Raw genomic sequence first — 22,952 nt, forward strand, 5'->3', positions numbered from 1 at the left:
ATGCTTATCTGGGTTATAAAATCTCCAGATATCAATGATTCTATGCTGATTACACATCGTGGTGAATGCATTTCTGGCATTAATATTATTTTCTCGAACATATCCATGACAGTCTTTTTGATAATTCATCACAAAATTTAAGTCTCCACCCAAAATGATGTGATCGCATTCGACACTTTCCAGTTTTTCGCCTATTTCCCGATAAAATTCTGGCTCGTCTTTGTTTGGACCGTATATGCACCCAAACACATATGTGTCTGACCCTATTTTACATCCAATAATAACATAATTACCTCTCCTGCAAACGAATTCAAAGAGCATGGTATGTTGAAGACCTTTGTCGATCAAAATTGAGGTTCCTCTACTGTTGTTTGTGAAGCAAGAATGGTATGTCTTACCCCGCCATAGCGAGTTTAGAAACTGAACTTTATTTTCTGTGAGGTGAGTATCCTGAAGGAAGATAATGTCAAAGTTCATAGTTCTCAGGTAATGCATAACATCTCTGCGTTTCTCTTGTCCTCCCAGACCCCGGACATTTACTGATGCAATTTTAATGTTTCTCATAAAATGTTAGTGTTTGTCTCTCGACCTTAGACGCGGTGCTGAACTTTGCTCCAAACCAAAACTTCATTTTCCTTTTTGCACTACTTTGTTGTATGTGTTGCTGAGACAATATAGTACTACATTGGATATAGCTTTCTCCTGGTGCGTTACGGTACGGCCGATCCGTCCAGTGACCATACTCACGAAAAGGGTGCCACACTGCATCTGCAACTCGGGCCGGGACCGGACGATTCGCGACAGAACGGCCCCCTCGGCGGGCGCCAGTTGGCATCCGGAGACGCGGGGCGCGGCAGCATGGCCACCCACACCAGCGGGTGGACCGCGGGACCGACGGCCGCCGCAACGTGCACGACCGGCACAGACCGCCACAGGCGCCGCCAGCGACGGGCGCCGGCACCGACGGAGACCGCGGCCGAAGCACACCAGAGGCGGCGCCGATCACACATCGAGCTCCTCGGCTCCCATTGCACGTGTAGAAGAGTCTGACCCCGCCGCCGCCGCCGCCGCCGCCGCCGCCGCAGACACTCACAGCCGATGCACCAGCCGAGATCGTCGTCTGCAAGGCAGACATGGGACAACGCAGAACGAGAACGAGAACACAATTGACGAGTAGACATGCACACACATCAAACATCAAAATCAACAACGATCCTTTATCGTCGAGTAAGTAAGCGACTAGCAGAAAGTGAACACGTGCTGGTAAGCGAACTTCGCAAGGCTGTATAAGTGCGTCAAGCGTGAACGAGCAACCTTGACACATATATATGAGTACGCTTATTCTTTGACGCTGAACCCTAGCTGACGAGCCTTAGCAAGTGATTCCACCCGAGTACTTGTTCCAAATTTTTCTGATTTGTAGTACACGTGTCCCCACCTGGTAAAAACAGTGTAGATTTTTTTCGCTTTCTTAGCCTCCAGCAGAGACCGCTGAATCTGGCTCTTCAGGGCGGTTAGACTTTCGTTGATGTACAGGTCGTTGCTCCCTCGCAGCTCCATCCTTCTCGTCATGAGTCGCTCCCTTATCGATCCGGAACCGGAGTGGACGAATCGGACGATTACACGATGATTTGGTCCTGGGAGGCGGTGAGCCCTGTCGATGTCGCTTACAGAGATGCCCAAGCCCGGGAACCGGCTTTGCAGAACTCTGATGACCAGCTGGTTGACATCCTCCTCACTCGTTCCCTCCCCAGACCTCGCACCACCGACACCCCCGGCACCACCGCCGCCGCCACCGCCCAGCGCAGCACCGCCGGCCGCGCGCTCCTCGCTGGGGCCGGCGGAGTCCGTGCCCCCGGGCGCCCGCCCGGCGGCCGGCCGCAGCGGCGCAGCCAGGCTCGGGTTGCGGTGGGGCGCCATTGCTCGGCCGGACAAAATCAGGCACGGGATTCGCGAGTTCATTTCAGCGTTCTCACTCCTCTCGCTAAGCTTCTTCATTTCTTCACGCGTTTCTTTCAGTTCCGTAGACATCCTCTCTATCTCCAGATCCTTTTCGTTCACGTGCTCTTCTAGGTCCTTGATTCGCGCGTGGAGAGCATCAAATTTTGTCTGGAGACTGGCTTTGAATTCGTGTAGTTCTTTGGAAATGAACAGGGACAGGCGACTCTCGATTCCTTCCACTGCATCCTCGATGAGTTCCTTCACCTCTCCCTTGCGAGGCGAGGGGTCGAGCGGCCTGCGCTTACCCATCGGCGCGGTGACAGAGTCACCAGACTCGGAGCGGTCTCTCTTCCCCGCTCCGTCGTCGTAGCTCCGGACCAACTCACTGACGGACGATCCTCTCCGGAGCGACCTGGCAGCTGCAGCTTCGACACCACCAGAGTCGCGACTCGGATCGGCCATCGTGGCCCTCGCCTCACACACAATAAACACCAGTTACCGTCACTGCACTGTGGCTGTCGGCGCTCGGGCGCGTGCGTCAGAGCGGAGCGCTGCCCGCCGCGTCCGTCCGCGCCGGGAGTGACCGGTCAACTGCTTTAAAAATGTTGAGTGCAGAGCAAAAAGACTGCCTGGGGGGGGGTGGCAACCACCCCCCCTCCCATGTGCGGGCGAGGGTTAACCCTCGCCGGACCTATTGGTTTTCTACATACGCGCCGGCCGAGGGGGGGGGGGCGGGTACGACCCCCCCCCCCTCGCCGTTTCGCCCCTGGTGGAGCTAGCGCGTCGCGGAAAAAACGAGCGTGTGCGCCGTTACGAGACGCAGCGATTGGTACCCGATTTTAAGGTCCTAGGTCAACCGGTGACCTCTGAGGTCAGGTCAAGTGCCCCAGGGTACGGTTCAGTTTTTGGTGAATAACTTCGCAAAAAACGGCCGCAGAGCCGCGATTTTGGCAGCATCGTGTTCGCCTCGCTCAGGCGCGTCGAATGATATACTTTTTGTCCGGGTCAGGTCAAATTGGGGTGTTGACCTCAGGTCAAGGTCAGGTCAGCACCCCCAGGTCACGAAGTTGGTCGAAAGAGGTCATGTCGCATATCATTCGATTCGGCAGGTCTTCCTGAGTCCATTGGTGGCTTTCTCGACTCGCTAGCTCAATTTGATCAAGAGTTATTGACGAAAAACTAATATGACCTTGATGACGTCATAAATGACGTCACGCAAGGTCAACATTGCAAAAGTGACGCATCTAACCTTGCAAGGAGTGCATCAAATCACGATTCTGTGTGCTTGAGATAGTTTGAGATCGTTCCCGGCGCCAGAATAGCAGTTTTCATTTTTCCCCATTGACTTATAATGGTGAGGTCACGAAAATGACCTGACCTCATATGACCTTTAGGAAAAATCCGAGATATACAAGTTGTGAGACTCATACAAGTTATACAAGTTGTGCTCTGCGGCCATTTTTTGCGAAATTATTTACCAAAAACTAAACCCTACCTTGGGCTTTTTTGACTTCACCTCAGAGTTTACCGGTTGACCTGGGACCTTAAAATCGGGTATCAATCGTTCCGTCTTGAAACGGGGCACACGCTTGTTTTTTCCGCGAGGCTCTAGCTTCATTAGGGGCGAAACGGCGAAAAGGGGTCGTACCAACCCTCCCCCCCCTCGGCCGGCCGAGGGGGTGGGGGGTCCGACAATAGGTCCGGCGAGGATTAAGCAGCCCCACTTCGTTTTTAGCATGTTTGCTTGTCACTGAGATCAACAACTCAATCACAGATAATTTCTAGCACTTTTCCGGGCCCCCGGCCCAGTGTGCGCCGTCGGCATGCCGCTTTGAGATCCATGTGTAAATTGTAAAAAAGGCCTTCATTTTTAGGTTGGTAGGGAATAGCAGCAGCGGATGAAGTGTAGATCTATTGTCCTGAGCTATGGGGAATCAGTTATCTGATGTATAGCATCGACAGCATCCCTTACGATATTGACTACGACATCCGTTACAACATTTGTAAGTACGATATGATACGATAAAGTACAGGTCTCTCGGGTTTTAGCGGTAGGTTTTGCACCTATAAAATTTAGTGTACTTCAGGTTATATCTTCGTCGCCTTAACCCTCGCCCGCACATGCCATTTTCCCATCCTAGAACGCACATGGGGGGGGGGGGGGGGGTTGTTGCCACCCCCCCCCCCGCGCCATTTCGTTCCTGTTGGAGATAGAGCTTAGCAGTAAAGACCAAAAAGATTCTTTGGGAAGAGACGAATCCAATGATACCCAGTTTTACCTTCTCAGGTCAGTAATTGACCTTCCAGGTCAGGTCAAACTAAAAAATGTTGCTGTTTTGGGTCACCGTTGGATATCAAGTGCGCTGCTTATCAAATACCGATGACGATGCTGTTTTCTGGTGCCAAGCCAGCTAGAACCTCTTTGTCACACTATCCGACCAGAATTTTGCTGCTGAGGTCATTTCAGGTCAAGTTAGGTCAAGGTCAATTATATGTGTTTGTATGTCTGTGTGTGTCTGTGTGTATACTGATGTGTGCACCGATTGTTTTTGGGTCCATATCACATGAAATCATGATCTGAGAAGCTGTTACCAAAAATGCAGTCAAAAAACTTCACAAAAAGTAAATTTAGCTTGCCTAAAACGCAATTATCTTAGATGACCTAGGTTGACCTTGACCCTGACCTTGACCCCTGTACATCGTCGAACAACATGTTCCATGATAGGTGGGAGGTAAGACTGGCAAAAAAGGCCGAAATCAGGGTGTCAAAAGCTCACAAGGCCCATGGCAAACGCAAGATGTTGAGAATTGGCCATTTGGGTCATGACATGACCTGAAAAACAAGGTCATATCTCCGAAACCAAAAATCACAGAAACTTGAAATTTACAGTGGACATCAAGAAAGGATAGAGGAGCAGCTATACGAAAAATCAGCCTTCTAGCTTTAAAAATGTTGAGTGCAGAGCAAAAAGACTGCCTGGGGGGGGTGGCAACCACCCCCCCTCCCATGTGCGGGCGAGGGTTAACCCTCGCCGGACCTATTGGTTTTCTACATACGCGCCGGCCGAGGGGGGGGGGCGGGTACGACCCCCCCCCCTCGCCGTTTCGCCCCTGGTGGAGCTAGCGCGTCGCGGAAAAAACGAGCGTGTGCGCCGTTACGAGACGCAGCGATTGGTACCCGATTTTAAGGTCCTAGGTCAACCGGTGACCTCTGAGGTCAGGTCAAGTGCCCCAGGGTACGGTTCAGTTTTTGGTGAATAACTTCGCAAAAAACGGCCGCAGAGCCGCGATTTTGGCAGCATCGTGTTCGCCTCGCTCAGGCGCGTCGAATGATATACTTTTTGTCCGGGTCAGGTCAAATTGGGGTGTTGACCTCAGGTCAAGGTCAGGTCAGCACCCCCAGGTCACGAAGTTGGTCGAAAGAGGTCATGTCGCATATCATTCGATTCGGCAGGTCTTCCTGAGTCCATTGGTGGCTTTCTCGACTCGCTAGCTCAATTTGATCAAGAGTTATTGACGAAAAACTAATATGACCTTGATGACGTCATAAATGACGTCACGCAAGGTCAACATTGCAAAAGTGACGCATCTAACCTTGCAAGGAGTGCATCAAATCACGATTCTGTGTGCTTGAGATAGTTTGAGATCGTTCCCGGCGCCAGAATAGCAGTTTTCATTTTTCCCCATTGACTTATAATGGTGAGGTCACGAAAATGACCTGACCTCATATGACCTTTAGGAAAAATCCGAGATATACAAGTTGTGAGACTCATAATGGATACTAGATCCTGCAAGTTTCATTTCCCTGTGACATCTCCTCTGGCAGTGAGGGCGTTGCGAAGTTGCGACATCTGAAGACCGTGCAGAGGTTCACTTATGACGTCATAGGTCAGTGACCTGACCTGACCCAAAAATGCGGTTGGTGTCAAAAGATGCGGCTTGGATCAAAGGTCAGGTATGCCAAGTTTCAGCTCTCTATCGCCAGCGTGTTCGGAGCTCCCCTCGGCCGGCGAGGGTTAAACTTTTAAGTGTTGAAGATGCGATCGACTTGTTGGGTAACAAGCCGGCCAGGATCGTGTAAAATGGCTTCATCGTAGATCGACTAGTTTCTGAGATATAACCGGCAATGAAATAGTGCAAAGCCTACCGTTTAATCTCGCGAGACCTGTGCATGAATTCCAAAAGTGACCATTCAACTTGGTTAAAGACTGTCACCGATCAATGAACCTGGGCCGATTGTCATTTTTAGCTACTGACCATTGGACATGATTGTCGGACCTGACCAGTGGCCACATGGGACTAGACCAATGACCACTCTCGACGACCGAGCCTGACCAGGGCGGCGGGCAGAGAGACACACCAGAGCCAGTGAGCGTGTTTCGGCCTGTCACGAGTCACTCGGCCGTGGAAGGTGGATGACGTCTAAGTGCGTCATTAATTGGCACCGTTCGATTACATCGGCGTCGGCCGGGTGACGGACAGTGCAATTATTCCGGTGGGAGAGCACACACGTTACCGGTCACACTTGGAGGGTTCCCTTCCCGATAGGTGGTGGGTGATAGGTTCTGAATGGGAGCGAGAGAGAGAGAGAGAGAGAGAGAGAGAGAGAGAGAGAGAGAGAGAGAGAGAGAGAGAGAGAGAGAGAGAGGGAGAGAGAGAGAGAGAGACAGACAGACAGACAGACAGACAGACAGACAGACAGACAGACAGACAGACAGACAGACAGACAGACAGACAGACAGACAGATAGACAGAAAATTGGAAGACTCGGCTGCAGTTGTGGTGACATCGATTCGCTATTTTCAGTGCATAAACCGAGACTGTCAGGCCCTCAGCCAACACCCCTGAGTCCTGACCAGCCAAGGTCAGCGGGTCAGCCCCTTCGCTCTCCCCTTCCCCTCTGCCCGTTCACGGACCATTCACTGCCGCCCTCTCTAAACACCTGTGGGACAGATGGCGACCTCACCATGCAAGAACGGCATAGCCCTCACCCCTGGCTGCCGAGAGCGTGTCCTTTTTACTCGGAGGGGGACGCATCGGGGCGGCCACCTGCCGGGTGAAATATGTACGGTCTAGGGGGAGGGAGAGAGGGGAGAAAGAGTGAGAGCGGGAGGGGTGCGGGCAGGCTGACTGCCGGCCGCAAACCGGTTATGTGAACCAGTCCTGTCTACCCCAGAGAGTGGTGGGGAGTGAGAACCAACAGCTGACGCGGAGGGACCCACCGGGTCATATAGTCGAGGGATGGAAAGGCATGAGCTGCCGGGCTGACGGAAGGACCTAAAGCTACGGGTACCTACTAGGCTGACTGTGACTAGCAATGGTCATTGGTCAAAGCGATTTCGTGACCGCCGACATTTTTTTTTGTGATGGAGCTGAATATGCAATGCACTTGAAGCTGAATTTATAGTTTTGCAATATGATGGGTGTCAGAAGCACCGATCGCTGAGACCAGTTTGCGTTATGTGAGCGAATTGCAGAAGTTGGGGTCTTTGACGCCGTGAGAAATACACTTGCAACGCATGGGTGATCTTAAAGATATTGCCTCTACGTAATACCTATCTGATGGAAAGTCAACACATTTTCCGCGTTCGGCAGAAACCATTCATCAGACTATTCCACCGCCAACGCCTACCGTAATCCCCATGCAACAGGAAGCGCAATTTTCTCCCTCCGCCGCCTCCCAATCCTGCACAATACGCCTCCCCTCCCCCATTTCGTGACTCGCCCAGCCCCGTCCCGGTCAGCGCGCAGGTCACTGACCTCAGCCTGCTCCATTGACTGCCTAAGTGGCACCCTTCACCGGAAAATGGCCATACGAGCTGACACGACTGGTGCGCCACGGACAGCGGCCGTCCTCGACATGGGCTCCGACAGCCGGGCCGGCCGGCCGGTCAGTTCATTTCACCCTCCACAAAATTCAATCATCAGGCGCCTATTGAGTGAGCGAGCGACTGACCTCGGGTGACCGGCCGGGAGCTGCTGGCCGGAGATGGCTGACGGACGCCCCGGGACGCCCCGGGACGCCCGGGCGCCCGCTGAATGTTACTCAGGGCGCCTGGACGCCCAAAATGTTCCCGGAATGCCCAAGCGCTCGTGACTTTTACGTGACGAAAGGCAGGAACAATTTACTGTTCAGAAACCTGTCTGCCATGGTCCCTGTCTGCGGGTAAGCTGAACATCAGCGGCGCTAGTACGATCGCGAGAAGCTCAGGTGTGTGCATTGTGCATTGTGCAAGACACCCGTGGGGCGCTGGAGCGTCCGTCACAAGCTTGGCCTGTTGGACTAGTGTCTGTTGGCGACTGTCGACTCAAAGTGTCGACCGTCCATAGACCGCGCAGCGCCGTTGACTGTCAGACTCGTGTGGTGCGTACGCCTGGATGAACCCCGAGGCCAGTCTGCTCCATTGACTGACGACTGGAGACTGAGCCGTCACGACGCCCCTGCCCCCCCCCCCCCCACACACACACCCTTGCTGCTCTAGCAATGGAGGTCTACTTTTGGCTCGGCGCACGCTTCCCATCGGCCGGATGGCCTCAATGTGGATTCAGAGGATTGGTAAAGGCGTCAATCGGGGCCAATATCAGAGTGCAGCGAAATCGGCCGACCCGGGCTGAGCAGATCGGCCAACGGGCGGCGCACCGACTTAGTAGAGCTTAGTGATGGGCAGCACCAGTTCATCAGTTCACAGAACTGATGCGAACTTCCGGGTGCAAGAGGAAGAATGAGTCTAAAGTCAGTTCATCCTTGAACTGAGCTATCGGGAACAGACAATAGGGAGAGTAGATCATCGTATCTGTGCTTCCATTTAATAACCTTCCTGCAATTGACTTTAGAAACAGCTGTGGACAAGCTGGCTTTGCGAAAATTGCACTGCTGGAAATAACTTATTTGTATTTAGAAAACAGAAACCAGGTATCAAGCTAACCATTTATTATGGCATGAATTATCAGGAAACCCAAAGACACACAGAAAGTACATATTCAGGCCGCGACATTAAATACACAACAACCAGTGGATATTTGCAATGCCGGATGATTTATGGGAAGACTACTGGACAGCAGGCACTCCAACAAGGCACACGAATTAAAAGTGGCGTCTCCCTCAATCGATGCCACGATGTAAACGGTGCTTTCGCCGGCCATATAATTATCGGTGTGGAGTAAATGCAACGAAACATTTGTTTCTTCATTGGAGCAAAAAAAATCCTAATGATTACTGACATCGCGACCTTGTTGCTGTGAAATTATGCATATAGCATATAACCATAAACTTATATACCTATCCATGAAAACAAATGGCAAAGCTAATTGCAAAGTTGAAGTAAAACATCACTGCTGAGTGCTGGGTGCAAATCGATTGATCTAACTACCTGCCATGTTTCGACGGACAGTGTCATTATATCGGCGCCGGGCAGAAAGAGCTGCACGTGTCTGATTGTTTGCTATGACCGTAAACGTTAGTCCCAAAACAGCGCGGAGTGCATGGCGACCTTGACCACGCCTTCAGGAAACATGCTCACGCCACGGTGGTTGCATGCTCTTTGGTAAGTAAGCTGGATAAGCTCCAGGAAGGGCCACTGCGTTTGTTTTGATTTGGCGGTAAGGTAAGCCGGATCACATTCATGGGTGAGTTCTTTGCAGGCCCCTATAACCCTCGTGATTTGGCAATGTTTCAGCTCACCACTCCTAAGTCCCATGTGTATCATATAACTGATTTTCTTATTTTCTTATGTGGTAAATGGCTGAGGGTTCTACCATTACAGTAATGGAATAGGTAGACATATTTGCTTTTATTTGATCTTTTATATGCATTATCAATGCAGTGAAGCTGACGTAGGCAAGTTCTTATATTTGGTTCAGATGAATAGCCGTAAATTGAGAGTCAGCTATACAAACTCATGATGGGAGGAACTTGGCGTAATTCACTGCATTTTTCGACAATATAGAAGATTCCGTATACTGACGGCATATTAAATATTTATTACCAGCTCTAACATATAACTAGAAGAACATAAGCGTAACTTTATATCTCTTTGTGGGTGCTCAAGCACCCCCAATCCTGAGCTCAGCACCCCCTGCCTTCTTAAAGCACCCCCAGCCTCCTCAAAACATTCCCAGCTGACTCAAGGCCCTCAATAATCAGAATGTCCATCTCCTAGTACTGTAATGAGCCCAGTGAATCATGCAAATACTATGCTTACTCAATTCAGTGACTAAGAGAATATACATTGAATAGATCACCGCAAATTAAGATGCATGATATTTGTGTTAACATTACATCTGATATTATCAGGGGCCCGGGAACGATTTTCAAGTTGGGGGCGGGGGGGGGCGAGCCTAAAATACCTGACATGATGCATATGAAGCAGCGGCATAGCTAGGACTCTAAGGGGACACGTACCCCCTCCCCCCATCGGGTTCAAAGGGACCCTCGGGTCCGAGAGACCCTGCGGCGCCATTTGACCGCTGAGGGTTAACGATGGCCATATTTCTACTCAGAAGGGCCCCGTGGGGCTCGTTAGAGCACCTCATGGGCCCTAAATAGCCACACTAAGGTCTCCATAAGGGCCCCACGCCGACTTCTTAGGGCCTCTTGCGGCTTTTAAGGACACCTCGGTGGTCTCCAAAGGCCCGTTACTGGCCTCTGAGAGGTCTTACCGGCCTATTAGGGGACAGTTCTAGGGGCATTTCCCACCTGTGATGGTCCCACACTTATTTTTCTGAGGGCCCCATAACGGCAACTGTGGGGGCCCTCATCGGTGCCTATTAGGGCCCACACCGGTGTCTCTGAGGGTTTCACACCCCCAACTCCGAGTGCCTACACCAGTGCCTATTATAGCCCTATATAGGCGGCTCTGAGGACCCACCCAACACCTGCGCATCTAACGGCCACCCACTGATGACTTGAGGGCCCCACAACGGTGACCCTTAGGGCCCCACCGGCGTTTGACAGTACCATGCCGGTCTCTTAGGACCCCGCAGGACTTCTTCTGCCGGCCTAAAGGACCCCTTGCCGGTCACTGAGACCCCCTGCCGGCTTGTAGAGAGTTCGCGTCAGCAGCTCTTAACCCTCGCCCTGGCAGGGGGGGTCGATGCGACCCCCCCCCCTAAGGTTTTTCGAAGATAGCGTAAAAACGGCGGCGCGCAGCGCCGCCAAATTTGGCACAGCCTATGGGGCAACTTTTTCGCATATGACCTGAAAATTTCAGGTCCGGGTGACCTTGGGTCAGGTCACCAGGTCAGAAAAACCGGTACAAGGTCATGGTCAAATTTCAATTTTCTTTATGTACCTGTCCAACTCACAGTTTTTGATTGATTTACTTCAAACTTTCAGGATGTGGTAAGTTCACCGAGTTGTATAACATATATTCCGGCTTTTTTGAGGTCATTGACCTGAGGTCAATTAGAGGTCATTACGTCGTAATGTTAAGCCTATGGGAAAATACTAAATTCGGAAAATACTGGAGATATCCGCTTCGTTCTATCACTTTTGTGCTTTGAAACCACGGTACTTAACAGCAGGTCACTTGGTGCTTCTTTGTTTGGTGTACTTATCCATGGATCAGGTCAAATGAGGTCAACTGAGGTCAAATGACGTTTTTGCCAATAACTCGGCACATAATGACGCTAGAGCTTAAAAAATGGTATCATTGTGTTCCTGGTGATCAACCGAATCGAATGATATGCAATATGATGCAATTTGGTTAACCTGAACTTAATTTATAAATTTAAGTTTACTTAAAATTTAAGAAAAACTTTAAGTACACTCGAGCAAGCTAAAAAGTATATCATTCGACGCGCCTTGACGTGCTGAGTTCACTGGTGCTTTTCTTTTTGCTCTATCTTAATTAGATCAAAAGTTATAAGCGAAAAACTTTTGACCTGTTTTTAGCGAAATTTTTACATTTATACCCCCCAAAAACCCCCTAAATATTGACCTAGAGCAACCAAACTTGCACAGGGGCGAGAACTCCAGGGGGCCCACCTACCTACCAAATTTGGTGTTTCTAGGTGCCATAGGAGCCAATCGCGAGGGGGGGGGGGTCGCATCGACCCCCCCCCCCCCTGCCAGGCCGTGTTATGAAAAATGCCCTGCCAGGGCGAGGGTTAAGGCCCCACACCCGTCTGCAACGGCTCTACACCAGCGTCTATGATGGCCCGGAGGAACGCCTGTAAGGACCCCTCATCAGCGCCTCTGAGAGAATCACACTAGCACCTCTGATCGCCTACACCGGCACCTGCATGGCGGCCCCACACCGGTGCCTCCCTTACCGGCGGCTCTGAGGGCCCTACGCCGGTGATTCTGAGGGTGCCACCGATAACTGAAGGCACCACACAAGCCCTTAGCGTAGCTGAGCTTTCATCCCATACCGGTCCTCCGAGGGCGCCACGTCAGTGCACTCATTGCCCCACACCCCTCCCTCACACCCGGGGCCGGAGCGGGTAAACTGTGTTATACCTATAGCAACGATTTTACCCCCGTTGTACGTTATGTATTTCTCAAAGTTGACTCAAAATGGTCCAGTACAAAATCTGGCCTGCCAAACTTATGGCCAATGTCAGGCCCAAACACGTTTTGGGCAATCAGTCACAGTCCATGACTCCATTCTTCGGCAACTACGGTGCAAGGCCGATACTGTAGAAACTTGCAATTGGTACCTTTGACCTGACCTTGACCTTGACCTCAAACTTTAAATTAAGTACATGTTTTTAGTTATTCGTGATGAGATCTTTCGATTGGCGTTTGAATTTTCCAAATCGGACCATTAGTTCGGGAGATAACAGGGGGGTAAAATTTACCCCCCCCCCCCAGCCCCGCGCGTTCGGCTGGAGACCCCAGCCCCGCGCGGGTCAATGCATTGGGTGAGCCAAAATTGTTTTACAGTGGCGCTATTAAAACAAGCTCTCGAACCGATTTAACATCATTTCTTGCATGATGCCTGATGGCTACCACAGATTAACACAGTAACACAGTAACACAGATTAACACAGTGGCTACAGTAAAAAAGAACAGCTAAAAAAAACTACAAAAACTATGGCATGCCTTTCTGAAAGCTATTGAGCACCCCCAATGATTTTTGGAAAACTACACCCATGTAGAAGAACTAAGAAGACCTAAACACAGTTTTAACGATATTACAGCCAGTTAATGACAACCGATAATTTCCCTTTCGGTTAACAGACCATTAAAAGTGATAATTATTTACAACGGGCTGGCTAACATTCCATAAAGGCTGAAACAGACTCCGCGTTCAGGAAATCGCATGCGAGAGCCTATTCAAATGCATTATAATCCTTCCCGCATCAATCGCATCCGGGAGGTGCGTGCGATTGATGCGAGCGTGCTTCCATGTATTTGAATAGGCTCTCGCATGCGATTTCCTGACTGCGGAAAGAGTCTGTTTCAGGCATAAGTGACAACTTCTCACAGCATACCAACAGATTAGTTAGAGCCCATGGGATCTTCAGTTCTAGGTTCTGTGGTTTTTTGGGGGGACCGTTTCCGTGTGGATTTGATAACCAGTACTGAGCGGCACGCTTGATCCGAGCTCGCTGCTCCGTCTTGAGACCGTCAAAACTGTGTGGTTCGGTTGCGAAACTTAGTCTGAATGCAGACAATCAGCCAGACGGCTGAGCCGAGTGGGCCGCCGCGCTAAATCTCCCACTGCTTTGCACGGTTTGACGCGTTTGGCCGCACTTAACTCAGGTGTCGGCTCCGACAATGAGGGCGGAAAATTGACGCGACGGATAATTATCGTAAACTAGCCGGCACGCTCAATTATGTCCTCGCTGGTTATTATCAGACGGCTGATTTCGAAGAGGAGACTGGTTGTGCAATGGTCAAGTAACTATAAGCAGGTTGTGGTTGTGCGTAAACGGGCCAAATTAGAAGACGGACTGGCAGCAGCCAGCTTCGCTCTGGTGTGAACGCCGCGAGTGCAGGAAGTGGGCTCTTATTTTCAGCCAAAGTTTACGCCAGAAATGATGACATAAAAACGGGAAACAGCTGTTCTTGTTTCGTTAGCATGCATTATTTCCACGACAGGTATGATAGTGTTGTAAAAAGTGGTATAAAGTTGTCCAGTCTAGAGTCTAATCCATAGATAACACCAAGGCAAATACTGAGGTCCTTCACGCGTTTGGTCATAAATGTCCAGAGAAACGCTGCCTTCATTATATAAATTATTATTTCCCTTATGAAACGTGCCGGATATGAGAACGAAAGCTGTAGAAAGGTGTAAACTGAAGGTAATTTCGCTTATCTCCTGCGTCCGCTATTCCATCATACCAGGGTAATTTAATGAAACTGTTGGTGCATTTTTTGTATTGTGTAATCTGGAGTAGAGCGCTGTGTACTAGTGTGTAGCAATGAAATTATTTGAGTAAGTGCAGCCCACCATGTGAAGTCATGTACATACATAGCTGCTACTGGCGTGGCAGACGCCAGTAGCTATCATGTTTTGCAACGTCAATCTCATCAAAAAAGAACTCGGTCCGCTCGGATTTTACCGCCTTCATTATACATTTAAAATATTGAATTATAGTCAACAACTTATCTTCATAAAACGATCTTTACAGGCCAGTGACATGGTGCGATTTTTAGCTCCTGAAACGATTCGGTGTATTTTCGGAGGGTGTTCGCGTTGGTCTGAAAGGAAGCAGCACATTATAGCACCGTGAACTCACACGTCTAGCGATTAACTGGCACAAAAAGACATCGAGGGCCGTGATGAACGAGCGATGAAAGACAGCATTGCGCCGAAACAGCAAGGCAATCTCGCCTGGCTTGGCGATGCTGTATTATCGAGCCTTTGCATAAACGTTGTCCAATAATGAAATGCTCAAATGGTTTCTACTTCAAACCTCACCTTGCCAGTAATGTTTGAAGACTTCACTGGCTTTTACGCATGTCTTAACGATCGCCAAGTCCTAACGTCGTAATGCCCCCTCGTGTCTCTATTTCAGGTGAGCTCATAAGTCCACTAAACTAGCTGAGAAGCTATTCGCCTCAACACCGTTGGGTGATCACTATTCATTGCGTTGGTCTTCAGAGCCACGCAGTGGACCAAGCTCACAGATGGCCACGGTGGGTTAACTCAGGCCTTTGTGTGAGTGAGTGACTTCAACTCAATGGCTTAGAAGGAAGTAAGATGGCACTAATCACAGGCGTGCCACTGCGGCAATTGCGATCCCTCCCGGATAGGTACGATACCACCAGCGGGCGTTTTTTAGCGTTTTTAGAACCACCGGCTGCGTGCACCTGTCTTTATCAAGGCAGGTGACGCACCGGTGGTGCTGGAACTCCTGCGTGGGTGGTACCGTATAGGTAGGTAGGTGTTGTTGGTGCTTTTCGACTTTTTCTATCTCCCTTACCTCTCTCCGAGGGTACTCTACCCTTCCCCCCTACAATCCCTCCCTCTTTCTTCTCTTCGCACTTCATTGTTGTTGGGAGCTTCCTCGGCACCCGGTATACCGGCCCGACCGCTCACTATATAGCTGTCCATTTGTCTAGTTAGTTTTCTTGCTTATTTTAGCTCCCCCACATTCATTCTAATCTTGACTAACATCTGAAAAGAAAAACAACATGCCTTTCATCTTGGATGAGGGGGCGGCCTCACTGCCCCCCAGCGAAACACTCCCCGAAGGTCCTGCGTTCGTACTTGTGAAAAAGAAAGGTTCTTTCCGGAGTAGCAACCCTTTCCATATCAAGCGGTCCCTGGACCAGTTCATCGGCCCCGTCAAGTCGGTCAAAGCCCTCCAATCTGGCTCCCTACTCATCGAGACTGAGAACTCCAAACAAACAGTGACACTCATGAACATGACAAACTTCGCAGACAACCCAGTGCAAACCCAGCTCGCCCACCGGCTCAACACAGTGGAGGGAGCCGTCCGCAGCGAGGCGCTGACGGAGCTCAGCAACGCTGAGCTCCTCGACGAGCTCAAAGGCCAGGGGGTTGTTAAAGTGCAACGCCTCAAGTCCCGGAACCTCGAAAAAATGGGTCCCAACCCCACCGTCCGCCTCTGGTTCGCAGGCCGAACCCTCCCACAAATTCTCTACTGTGGTTACATGCGGGTGCAGGTCACCCCTTGGATTTACGCCCCACGTCCGTGCCCTAACTGCCTCATGTACGGCCACAGCAGGCGCGCGTGCCGGCGCCGCAACCCGCGGTGCGGCCGCTGCTCGGGCGGACACCCGACCGAGGGATGTCAAGCCCCCCCTCTCTGCTTCGGCTGTGGAGGGCCCCACCCGTCCTGGGACAGGGGGTGCCCCGTGGTGCAAGACGCCAACCGATGGCACCGCGAGGCCACCAAGCAAGCTGCGCGTGAACATCAGTCAAAACGAGCACCAAGACAGGTCATGCTGGACCCAGCCAGAAGAGCACCAGCACAGGCCATGCTGGACCCAGCCGAGTGGCCCCCGCTCCCGGCAGTGCGGGAGAAGATCCCGCCACCGCGCCCTCGCCCTCCGCGCCCAGCCCAGGCAGACACGTCCCCGCCGCCCCCTCCACCGGAACGGACGCCCCAGTCGTCACCGAACACGACCCTCACGCCGGACTCCCCTCTGTCTGAGCCCCTCACGCCGGACTCCCCGGAAAGTGAACCCGCGCAGTCCGAGTGCGCTCCCAAGGAGACCCCCACCGGGTCCCCGACAGCTGGATCCCGAGCCAGCCGCCGATCCTCCTCCTCACCCCCCTCGTCAATCCGCCGGTACTCTTCCGAAAGTCGCGGAAGCACCCCAAGTACGGTAGATGCGGGACGATCTCCGCGGTCGCGGTCCTCCTCTTACGATCGTCGCCTCACACGGTCACGAGCGGCGCGCACACATCACTTTAAATGAACCAATCACGGCCTGAATTCTTCCTCCAATGGAATACCAGCTCGCTGATATCTCATTGGGGGGAATTCAAGAACTATATCATGCATAATAAACCGTTACTTGCCGCCATCCAAGAAACCAGATTCCTAGACTCTGATTCGATCAATTATAACTTTAACATTCGTGACTACTCTCTATATACAGATAACGTAAACGAAACACCTCGCCGGGGCGGCTCGGCGCTTTATATCTCAAATAATATCTTGCACCACCAAATTCAACTCAATACAACGCTTAACGTTGTAGGAGCCAAAGTTAAAATAGCACAGCGTGATCTAACTGTCCTCTCTATCTACCTCTCTCCTACCTACCCATTGAATCCTAACCACCTCTCCGAATTGATTTCCCAGCTCTCCCCTCCTTTTATCATAATGGGAGACTTTAACGCCCAAAATCTAACATGGGGGTGCGCACGCAACGACACAAGAGGCAGACAAATACTTAACGTAATAGAAGCACTTGATTTGATACCACTCACAAACAGAGTACCAACACACACATGCATCACTAATGGCGAAGCCTCACATAGCGTCATCGACTTCGCTATCACGGACACAAACACCGCGACACTTTTCACCCAATACACTGCAGACGATACCCTATTTAGTGATCACTACCCTTTGCACTACTCCATTGATGTTCCTTCAGAACAAACAAATTTTAACTTCCTACCAAGATGGAATTTTCGGAGAGCCGACTGGGCTAACTTTCAAAAACACATTAACGTAGAATGTAGAGATCCCCCTAAAGATATTAACACTTTCCTTGACATGATACTTAACGTAGCAAAACAGACGATTCCTCTTACTCGACCCCCCATCCCCGACAAAAATGCTCCCTGGTGGAACTCTGATTGTCAAAGAGCAGTAGCACTTCGAAGGCGAGCAATGCGTGTCTTTAGACGATGCCTCTGCGACGCACACGCGGAGGCAGCTCGTAAGGCTCGACGAGAATCACGTGAAATTATTTTGAAAGCCAAAAGCTCAAGCTGGCAACAATTTGCTAACACTTTTAATAGATTTACCCCTCTTTCGAAAATATGGTCCCTGATCAAATGTTTCACTAAAAATCGGACCTATTACAAGGTACCCCACCTTTACATTAACAACATACATTACATCATCCCCTCAGAAGTAACTATTCAATTTGCTATCCACTACGCCAATATCTCTTCTGAACGGCAATACCCAGCACAATTCACCACAACACTTGATACACACCTCAGTACACTCTCATTTGACTCACTCAACAACGAACACTACAATGCACCATTCAGAGAACATGAGCTTCACTCATCACTTGCCAAATGTGGAAACACATCGGTTGGTCCAGATCAGGTCGCATACCAATTCTTCAAAAATCTCCCTGAATCTGGACTTACAACTCTCCTGGCTAATATAAATCAACTCTGGGAAAGCAATTCATATCCTCCATCCTGGCGCAGAAGCATTATTATCCCAATCCTTAAAAATGGCAAACAACATTCTGATCCTGCAAACTATCGCCCAATATCCCTCACAAGCTGTGCATCAAAACTAATGGAAAGAATGGTTAATGGACGAATTAGGGCTTATCTGGAGTCCAATAATCTACTTTCTCCATACCAAACAGGTTTCAGACCTAGGAAGTCAGTATCCAGTAACATAACACATCTTATTAACTCGATACAGATAGGGTACCAGCGTAAAGAGTACACAATAGCAGTATTCATTGATTTCAAGAATGCATTCGACAAAGTAAATAGGAAAGCTCTACTCATTAAACTACACAAAACAGGCATACGGGGTCATATGGCCCATTTCATCAGTAACTTTCTCTCTAATCGCACCTTCCAGGTTAGGTGTGGGAACACATACTCGCCAGATTACATTCTTGAACATGGCCTACCACAGGGCAGCGTCATATCGCCTACACTCTTTACAATAATGATAAATGATATATTCGATAATGAACCATCTTATATCAAGCATTCTCTCTTAGCTGATGATATAGCACTTTGGTATACTCATCATAACCCTAACATTGGAATCGAACAAATACAACACACACTTAATAACATAGGAAAATGGTGCAAGAAGTGGGGTCTTACGATCTCACCTAGCAAAACTGTCGCAGTGATATTCTCCCATCGTTTGCTACGTGACAAATGGAGAAACCTCACACTAGACAACAAACCAATCAAATACGTACAAAAACACAAATTTCTAGGAATAACTCTTGATTACACACTTAACTTCAACGCTCACATTGAGGATCTGGTACAAAGGTGTACCAGAAGAATCAACATTATGAAATGCATCGCAGGCAGAGAGTGGGGTGCGGACCGACGCACTCTCACTCGACTCTACGTAACCCTAATTCGTCCAATCTTGGATTATAACAGTTTCTTATACGATGATATAGCTTCGAGCCGTATTGATAAATTGCAAACAATACAGAATCATGCACTCAGAATCATCACTGGTGCCCTACGCACTACGAGAATAACAGCCCTACACATAGACACAAACATACCCACACTTGACAGGCGCCGCAAATTTCTACTGCTGCGCTATTATATACGATGTGCCTCCCGCCCGGATGATATCGCCTACCAAATTCTCACAAACACCCAATCGTATGCACCACTCACAAATCAGCGTCGCTATCCACTGATCTCTCGTCGCCTCCAGAAAGTAATTGATCACTTTCAAATAACCATTCCAACCATATTGCCAATTCCCCCTATAACATCAGCTTACCTTGATCGCATAGATAATATTGAATACCTCTTCAAGGAGAAAAAAGATAGAGTAACAGTAACAGAAGTAAATCAACTCTTTCTCGAATATTGCCACACACATCAACAAACAACATTCTACTTCACTGACGGATCTGTCATGAACGGCAAATCGGGAGCAGGAATCTTCTCTACCCATTATAGAAAATCAAGTCGTCTTCCGGATATTTTCTCTATCTTTTCAGCCGAGCTTGCGGCTATACTTCATGCTATCAATCACATCAAAAAGAAAAAAGTTAAGAACAGCGTGATCTGCACTGATTCTGCCTCATCACTTTCGGCAATCAAATCACAGAATCAAACCGACCACCACATTGTATACCTGATTAAGAAGAACATAATTAACCTAAACAAGATAGGATACAACATCAGACTTCTATGGATCCCGGGACATAGTGGCATCCCGGGAAACATAAAAGCCGACGAGCTAGCCAAACAAAGCCTTAATCTCTCTAATCGTAAAGAAGATCGCTGTACACACCAAGACATCCTTTCGCACCTCAATCACACATTCCGAGACCTGCGCCAGTATGACTGGCAGGCCCTTCCCTACGATCATCTCTTTGAAATCCACCCGCAAATTGGTAACTTCACATCCTCTAATCAAGATAATCGACTCAAGGAAATAGTTCTAGCCAGATTGAGGCTAGGACACACAAAGATAACACATGATTTTATCATAAAAAATGAGCCACCCCCGAGCTGTCCACACTGCGCCGCACACACCCGACTCAACATTGCCCACCTCCTTCTCAACTGCCCACACTACGACCAACACCGTCAACACATCATTCACTACACAAACACACACAACCTCAACCTGGACCTTCCAACTCTCCTGGGTGATGATCATCCAGATCTAATTGAACTTCTCTTTACCTTCCTCAGTGATTCGAATCTCATCAATAGCATATGATCGCAACCTTGCACACAGTATATAGATGTCCTTTGATCTTCCATCGTCGTTTCCATCCGCTTCGTTTTTGCCTCCATTCGCTTTCGTTCTCCTTTGCCTACACACGGGTCGCCTTTTCCAAGTGTATATATATATGTGTGTAAGCTCGACAGGGATCCCTCCTAAAGGTTGAGGCCCACTCGAGACACTAAAGCTATCTGGCCGGACACCCCGGGCGCGGCCTAGGTGGCTTGCATCCATGGCCCCCGGGAGTGGATGAAGGTGATAGCTCCACAAACACACATACACATTAGCGATATAACGTAACGTAACATAACGTAATTAAAGAAAGGGCTTTTTACTGTGTACTTTGGCTGAAAGCACAGGTTTTTGCCCTCTTGGTTAGGCACCAGGTTTTTTCTAGTTAGGACTTTTCCTGGTAAAAGTTCACCCCACAACAACAACACACACACCAAACAACAGCACACAAAACAGCAGCAAGTCTCAACAGCAATCTCTATGTAAGTAACCAAATTTATCGGTCTCGCCTGTCTGGCACCTTTTCGGCCTTCCCTTTGTTTTGCAACCCACCGGACGCCACATGAGCCGGTCTAACGTAAAGTTTGTCTTTGCTTTGCCTCTTGGGCCGGAATAAAATAGCCGGCAATTAACTTAACGTAAAACAAAAGATCTGGCTAATTGCCAGCAAGTAACTTCCCTTCCCCTGCTATAGCCTTGTGCTAGCGGGGATGCAAAATTCAAAAAAAAAAAAGAAGCACTAATCACCGAGCAAAAAGAAATGGTGACAACTTTTCTAAATTAAAACGCACTTGAAGTAAGCATACCAGAAAATATACCATTGCATTCTTGCCTTTGGAAATATTTATTTAAATGCAGCCGTATTCATATGAAGTTCTTTATTAGCGGATCTGTTACATACGAAATCAGCTCTCCCGGTAGGATGATATCTTGCACTGCTTAGGTTTAATGCATTGTCTACTGATTCGCTGCATCACTGTCTACGGTTCGAGCTAACCCTGCGAGTCTTGGGGCCACTGCACGTCGTCGCTGGTCCTTCGTAAATCATGGACCCAAGTGATGGTGGCTTATTGCCGTGACCCACTCACGAGTGGTCGTGAGGTCATTATATCATCGCGCATCTTGTTCACATGTCGCACGTCTGCTGTGTCTAACTAATCATGGCCAAGATAAGGACTATCAGATCCGATGCAGGAACTGCCTAGATGTTGCACGATGAGATTGAGAAGGACAGTTGAATAACGTAACAGCAGCGAAAGAACACGGGTAGCAGGTAGCAAGGAGAAGGATATTGACTGGATGTTGAAGAGGCCCCCAATAAAGCTGAGCGGATGATCAATCCTTCGTGAAAATTTCGCGCTGTGTGAAAGTGAAAATAAGCATCAATGCATATTGCATTATCAACAAACTGTTAGTGAAATTGCGTGTATGTTTCGTTGAAAATGAAATTCCTAACCATTTTCCTTGGCTGGCGACATGCACCCACACTTACAAAACAACTGCGCCGTTGGAATTTGACACAATCACAGATCGGGTTCGTCCACCTCACTAACACCTTCAATCTGCCATATCTCCGGTAATAGCGTGCGCTATCTCTCACCAAACAACGCTGCAGCATGACCTGACCTCGAGCCGAGCAACGACACGCCAGCCTTGTCAGCGATTTTTGAACCGTGCACGTGCATAGCCACCGGGCCCGACAGCTGTGTTGACAGCTACCGTCGCAAAAACGCCAAGGCTGCCGGTGAATCATCACACAGTGCGGCGAGATATGTCCTGCGGCCGGTATATCGGCTGTAATTGGGGAGTGGAGTTTGTTCGCGGCGGATAAGCGGTAGCCAGCTGGGGCAGCGCTTTTCATGCGTGAATTGACACGCGGTTGAGGGTCGCTCGTGTGCGCACACACTGAGCCCAACTGCGTAGTAGCGAGTTTTTTTATCATCGATCAACAAACGGAGTTCAACATACTCTTGACCTTGTATCATCGATGCAGGGAGCAATATGAGTGGAAGGAGCTCAGTAGTGCTTTCAAAGAGCGATTATATGCAAATATAAAAAGTGCATGCAGCCTGTTAGTAAACAAGTTAGCTCAAACCTTCCTTTGTGGACCAGTTAGGTACATGAGGGCATTTGCTCCTCCTGCAGTGGCCCGAAATTGACAAAATGTTATCGTATCCCTGGCATTGACAGGAAACCACGCAACATCTATTTGAAACTTCGAAGCAACGCATAAGGAAGTGAAATCCAAGGATTTTTTATAGCTTTGGGAAACTTGTTTGGGTATAGCTTGCTTCCCAATTCCCATAGCGTCTTATACCACCTTTCGTGATTTGCCAATACCGAGGCTAAACAGCTATTGTGTCTTGTTTTTCTCCAATTGTTGCATCATTTATCAACCGACAATCTGTTACTGATCTCAC

At 49.3% G+C, this 22,952-nt stretch overlaps 1 protein-coding gene across 1 annotated transcript; it reads right to left on the bottom strand.

Annotated features, from left to right (window-relative positions):
- Nucleotides 1–442: 442 nt before the first annotated feature.
- On the bottom strand, nucleotides 443–2,516 carry LOC122391520. Its single transcript, XM_043385529.1, has 2 exons — nucleotides 1,439–2,516; nucleotides 443–1,120 (listed from the first exon to the last, which is right to left on the bottom strand). The coding sequence occupies exons 1-2, from the start codon at nucleotides 2,401–2,403 to the stop codon at nucleotides 1,090–1,092; spliced, it is 996 nt and encodes a 331-aa protein (XP_043241464.1). The 5' UTR covers nucleotides 2,404–2,516; the 3' UTR covers nucleotides 443–1,089.
- Nucleotides 2,517–22,952: the final 20,436 nt, after the last annotated feature.

This window comes from Amphibalanus amphitrite, unplaced genomic scaffold (genome assembly GCF_019059575.1).
Source record: "Amphibalanus amphitrite isolate SeventyFive unplaced genomic scaffold, NRLGWU_Aamphi_draft 000442F_arrow, whole genome shotgun sequence".
Classification (NCBI taxonomy): Eukaryota; Metazoa; Arthropoda; class Thecostraca; order Balanomorpha; family Balanidae; genus Amphibalanus; species Amphibalanus amphitrite.

Bases quoted from the DNA above. Each gene is read 5' to 3' on its own strand.
- LOC122391520 (XM_043385529.1), bottom strand. From the start codon at position 2,403: ATGGCCGATCCGAGTCGCGACTCTGGTGGTGTCGAAGCTGCAGCTGCC. The intron at 1,121-1,438 runs GTGGGGACACGT...TCTGCCTTGCAG, and splicing joins ATCTACACTGTTTTTACCAG to ACGACGATCTCGGCTGGTGC.